The 5,417-nt window shown below is 54.3% G+C and overlaps 3 protein-coding genes across 3 annotated transcripts in view; 2 read left to right on the top strand and 1 right to left on the bottom strand.

The window, feature by feature from the left end:
• Nucleotides 1-138: 138 nt before the first annotated feature.
• On the top strand, nt 139-2,218 carry N656DRAFT_779052 (uncharacterized protein). Its single transcript, XM_064815119.1, has one exon. The coding sequence runs from the start codon at nt 349-351 to the stop codon at nt 1,855-1,857; it is 1,509 nt and encodes a 502-aa protein (XP_064670390.1). The 5' UTR covers nt 139-348; the 3' UTR covers nt 1,858-2,218.
• Nucleotides 2,219-2,294: 76 nt separating this feature from the next.
• N656DRAFT_768379 (uncharacterized protein) lies at nt 2,295-2,990 on the bottom strand (the record flags this gene model as incomplete). Its single annotated transcript, XM_064813618.1, has 1 exon — nt 2,295-2,990. The coding sequence occupies one exon, from the start codon at nt 2,988-2,990 to the stop codon at nt 2,295-2,297; it is 696 nt and encodes a 231-aa protein (XP_064670391.1).
• Nucleotides 2,991-4,885: 1,895 nt separating this feature from the next.
• N656DRAFT_675842 (uncharacterized protein) overlaps nt 4,886-5,417 on the top strand; it is a gene marked incomplete at both ends in the record, with an annotated part of 1,287 nt that continues 755 nt past the window's right edge. Inside the window, 2 exons of the mRNA XM_064810478.1 lie at nt 4,886-5,136; nt 5,193-5,400. Coding sequence (XP_064670392.1) covers nt 4,886-5,136; nt 5,193-5,400 — 459 coding nt within the window. The remainder of the gene's footprint in view (nt 5,137-5,192; nt 5,401-5,417) is intronic.

Genomic DNA, 5,417 nt, shown 5'->3' on the forward strand with positions numbered 1-5,417 from the left:
ACTCTCGAACTGTTAAGAGGGGTAGTCGAGAGGATGATTTTTACATACAAGATTTTTGCCTGCACTAACAGCACCAAATTCTCTAATCCGATTCCCTTTCAGGCTGGGCCAAGCACTGGCACATAGTGAACCGCAGTGTAGCAAACCAACAAGCCGTTAGCTGACCACCCCTAGCGTTACTGGGCTCAACTTGCGCGTCTCAGCACCATTTCCCCCCCTCGGCTTCCAGCAACACGGCACCTTGCGAGACAGCTCAAATTGCGCTCTGGACGGGAACCTGTGAGCCCACCTTCGGATTCATAGCAACTTTGCACATAGTCAACTTCGATGACAAATTTGTCATCCGAAATGCGAGAAGTACGCCAACAGACCATGGGCATCTCCTCGCGGCGCTCTGCCTGTGACAGATGCCGCGGCCAGAAGCTGCGTTGCCTTCGCGAGGGCCGTCAGGGTGACACCGATGGACGCTGCGACCGCTGCGTGAAGGCCGATGCGCAGTGCGTTACTAGTCCGATTTACCACATTCGTCCCTACACATTTCCCGCCGGCAAGGGTAGCGTCGCTTCGGTTACCTCCACCGTCGGTGCCTCCAGGTCCATGTCCGGCCCCAAACCAAACAAGCGGAGCCGGACTCAGACCCAGGCACGTTGCGAACAACGTACTGGACATACGCAGCAGACCGGCCAGACGTCGTCGGCTGCTGGATCCATCCCAGGTGCCTTCTTGAGCTGGCAGGCGTCGGATGTGCCCCAGGCCGAGCTTGGGTTTACATCCGAATCCGACTCCGTCTCTGGGTCCAAAACAACGTCAGTCTCATCTCAAAGTCCGCAGGGATGGAACTCTTTGGCCGATTCCGTTGCTGCACCGCTGCCCAATATCCCAGCGGTGCACCAGACGGCACACTCCTGGGACGCTGATGGCCTGACCCTCGAGCATCTGTTTGCCGCAGACAAGACCTTCACCTCCTTCAGCGGAGGGACTGCTGCACACACTGCCTCGCCACTTGGTGAACAACGTCCTCAACCCATGGGCACGGCATCATCACACAGCGGCAAATGGCTTCTATTCTGCGAGGATGCGCTGGGAGACTGCTCGCCCGAGGATTACGGGGGTATGCAACTCGGTCTTCATGTCCAGCAGGATGCCAGCTTCGAGAATGTCCCCCATCAAGCCAATCTCGCCGAGGAACTATCCAGCATCAACCATGATCTTGTAACCCAGCTGAGCCGCATGACCCAGGGCCCGCCCTACATGACCATGAAGACTCTCATCATGCCACAGTGTGAGTGCGCAGGTGGCCAAGGTTCAGACGTGACTGAGACGGCCTTGTCGAGACCAATCGACGACATCTTCAACACCACACGCCGCTATCTTGATGTTGTGACCCGTATCGCTGGGCCATCGGCGCGCTTTATGCCTAGAAGGTCCTTTCCCGTCCCCGCCAGCGGCGCGAGTGCATCGAATGGTTCGATATCGACATCGTCGCCGAGCGAGTCGTCAGACTTATCCTCCTCCTCTGACGACAGCAGCCAGTCTTCTGCAGATACCATACCGCCGTCTACTACTACAGACACTAGTAGTACCAGGTTCGACAACCCGGGACTTGGACCACTAGGGAACCACCGAAAGGTCGATTCTGCAACCCTACTCCTGATCCTCATCTGCTATGTGCACGTCCTGAGGCTGCACGTGGCGCTGTTTGCGCATGCATACGAATACTTCCTGTTGCTCTCTCAAAGTGGCAATAGTACCATTGACCCGATCCCGGGGCTCTGCGGGCTGGGCAATTTTCCTGTCCGTAAGTGGCCATTTCACCTTCAAGTTTCCCCATCTGCGAGACCCTTGACCAGTTATTAACCACTGTACAGGATCGGGCAATCTCCAAGCCAACATGATCATCGACGTCGTCATCAACATCTTCGACAAGATCGAAACCCTGCTAGGTCTGCCTCGTGAGTTCCGCCTCGGTAAGCGCGAAGACGGGCACAGCGGGCTGTTCCGACGGGAAGGTTTTCTTGGTATTGCTGAGGAAATGCTGAGGAGAGAACTTGATGATGGGGGGCTGCCGGTGGATGGGAAAGGGGGTGTTGAGGCGCTAAGGAGGGATCTGAAGAGGACGAGGCAAGTTCTAAGTGCACTGATCGATCCTTAGGACTATTTTGATCCGACAGGAGATAAAAGGAAATTGGGCTCAATATCGCGAGAACCGTAATTCGTACTCTACCCTGTAGGAAGGTAGATTTCTCGCCCCTTCTCACCGTCCCACAGCGCAGAATGGTGCCTGCACGGGTATATCATGTCTCCTTTCCTCCCTTGTCCCCCCTCTTACCCTCCTCCTCCGCCCTCATCCCCATCTCCCTCCGATTCAGCGCAAAATAACACCCCAACAACCCCCCCGAAACCACAAACCTCCACACACTCTCTACCCCTTCCCCGCTCATCAACCTCCTCCAAACAACCATCGCATCCACCACCATGCCAACAACCAACTGCAACTCCCCAGTCCAAAGCAAGACCCCCCTCACCCCCTGCCACCCACCAAAGTACGCATACATAAGCGCGTGATGCGCCGCATTGGCCGCGGCAAACCACCGCCACCCTTCACTCCCACTTGCAGGTGATGGTAACACCCGGACAAAAGTCAGCCAGGGCGTGGTGAGGTGGTGGAAGCCGAAATGCAGGCCCACGGACCCGCCGGCGGCAGTCACGGATAGGATGTCGAGGTATTCATAGAATTTGGAGAGGTGGTATACAGTTCGTGCGAGGGCGTCGTGTTGGGGGTGCAGGATGAGCAGCAGGAGGAGGAAGGAGGCGAAGGAGTAGATGCGGTTGTGGTATTTCATGAAGACGGGCGCGAGTTTGGTGGATGGGCCAAGGTGGCGGACTAGTAGGGTTGTTGTTGCCCAGATGGAGGAGTAGATCAGGGATTGCAGAGCCATCGTGCGGACGGTGAATAGGGAGTGGATTGTGGTAATTGTGGGCATGGCCATGCTGGGCGGATGTATGGAATGCGGTGACTGTCTCAAGTCGGTGTGTATGAGAATGAGGTGAATATCAGTTTGTGGTGCGGTTCTGTCTCGACGATTGGCGTTGGGAAGAAGTCTAAGGGATATGGATGAGTCATTCAGAATGATCCTCATTGACATCTGTGGGATAGGTATTAGGTAGCTGCAATGGGACCCAAGATGGCTCGAAAATGTTAGTGAATGACATGAAGGCAGGGGTCTGGCTGTGAGATGCCATTCCCGATATCAGAACGGCCGTGGACTTCCAGATATTTGCCAGAGGAAAACTGACAACAGTGGCTTCTGTAAGTATCACTAGAGATGTATTCTCGCGTTAGATCAAGCTCAATGGTCGTGGGACAGCCTGTACTTTGCTGGGATTTCAAGAGATCATTATCATTGGACCCTGTTACAAGTTCAAGTTTCGACCTAACAGGGACTTATACGGGTTTAGAGTGAGGTATCTGCCAGGTCAGCGCCTATCAGGTTATCACGCTTCCCTAGATACGGTAGATTCAAGTGCCTGATCTCGGAGGCAGGCCTGTGGTGGAAGCTAAAACATGACATGATCTCCCTTAGATACGGTCGTTATTGTGTGAGCCTTGTCCTTCAAGACCAATAAAGGGATAACGTTAGCAGAATACTTCTTACATCTGTGCAGACTTACTTACAGCATACCCCGCATGATTTGAGCCAGCTCCTCTCTTGCCACTGCAGGCACAGCCCGATAATATCTTCGGAGACTAAGGTAGTGAGCAGCGTAGCATTGTTCCTTCTTGGCTCTATAGAGTCGGGACAATCTTACCTGGTAATTAGCGCTAGCCCGCAGCTACACCCAGCATTTCACTCAGCTAAAAAAAGGTACCTACTGTACAATGAATCAGGGAAGGCCCGGCAATGTATACCCTAGTGTTGTTTCTACTTAGTAGTTCCAGAGTTTGGGGAGGAAAGGGATTGTCGTTCTCATCCAGCAACCTCCTAAACCTTGCATATCAGTTTCGCCGCCCCTTCTCCCCAGCCCGGACCCCAGGTTCTACATGAAGGCAAACCTCCATTAATAATCCGCCCAGCCGGGAGCCTTTGACGAGGCGGGGGTCGTACGGAGAATTAACCCAATCATCATGGTCCAATCCTGCCTACTACATGCGGCGTAAAGGCTGGACGGGTCGGTGACAGCGCCGCACCGCCGCCTCAACCTAGGCCTAGATTGACCCCACAACCTCGTCGGCTTACTGAAAGCTGATGACTCTCGGTTGTTCACTTCGTGAGGTATTCAGGGTAGTGCGGCTCGATCCGGGAGACATCCGATCTCACCCGGCCAGCAGCGCTGCTGATTTTGGTCTACCTGCTACGCTCGCTCTGTCAGTTTCCCAAGCTCGTTTCCATTTTACGCAGGAGCACCACTCTTATGTCGTATCAACCACCAATATGCAGTGCCCCTGTCTGTTGCCCTGCTCTGTGGAAGCTGAAGAAGATCAAGGTCACGCAGCCAGCGGCGCGGACACACTAACCGGGCAGCCATTTCGCTGCCAGTCCCTGTCCTTCGGGCTGTGCTGCAAGCAAGCTGCAGCCCGTCCGTTCATCCATCGCGCCGCTTACCACTGCAATTGATATATCTCGGCAGCTGGATGCTACGGTAGAGATGTGTTTGCAAACCATACAAATCCTCGACGAGGGCCCCAGAAGACGGACCGGGACAGAACCGTCTATCTCCTGCTGGGTTTGAGCTAAACCAGAGATGAACTAGATCGGCCGAAGTCCAGTGATAATCCTCTTCGTGACTCTCCTGTTTGCTCCTCATGTAACAACACCAACTCAGCCCTTCAACTCTACCTAACTGGGCTCCGTCGCCCCCTTTTGTTGTCATGAACAGTCCCGTCCTTGGGCAAGATCAATATCAGCTGCTGGCAAATCTTCACCGGGGAGGAGGTTTGGTGTCTTTTCTCTCCGTCATTTCGATTTCACTTCTATACGCTCGTTTCCGACGACTGCAGACGCTGCCGAACACCCTCATCATCTACTCATGCTTCGGCACCGGCCTTGCCGCTATATCCTGCCTCATTGGAAATGACGGCGCTAAACAAGGGTTAGCAAGCCCCTTGTGCCAGACTCAGGGCTTCCTGCTGGAGGTGTAAGTGCGAGATCTATGGGCTACCATGGATAGCTGCTAACCAGCCTTTTTTCTAGTTTCATGCTCTCGGCACCGTCCTGGGCACTGGCCATGTCCGTGAACACTCTCGTTATGTTTCACATACGCCAAACCGCCGGCCCGGATACATTAAGGAAGTTGGCCTGGCTTTACTGCCTGCCGTGTTACGGGGGCCCGTTCACCGTTGCGCTTACATTTCTGTTCCTGAGGGAACCTCAGAGCGCCCCTATCTATGGCAAAGTTGATGTGAGTAAGAGTCGAGT

This window comes from Canariomyces notabilis, assembly GCF_033297395.1.
Source record: "Canariomyces notabilis strain CBS 508.74 unplaced genomic scaffold N656scaffold_10, whole genome shotgun sequence".
Classification (NCBI taxonomy): domain Eukaryota; kingdom Fungi; phylum Ascomycota; class Sordariomycetes; order Sordariales; family Chaetomiaceae; genus Canariomyces; species Canariomyces notabilis.

Excerpts from the sequence above, each read along its gene's own strand:
- N656DRAFT_779052 (XM_064815119.1), top strand. The coding sequence starts at position 349 with ATGCGAGAAGTACGCCAACAGACCATGGGCATCTCCTCGCGGCGCTCT.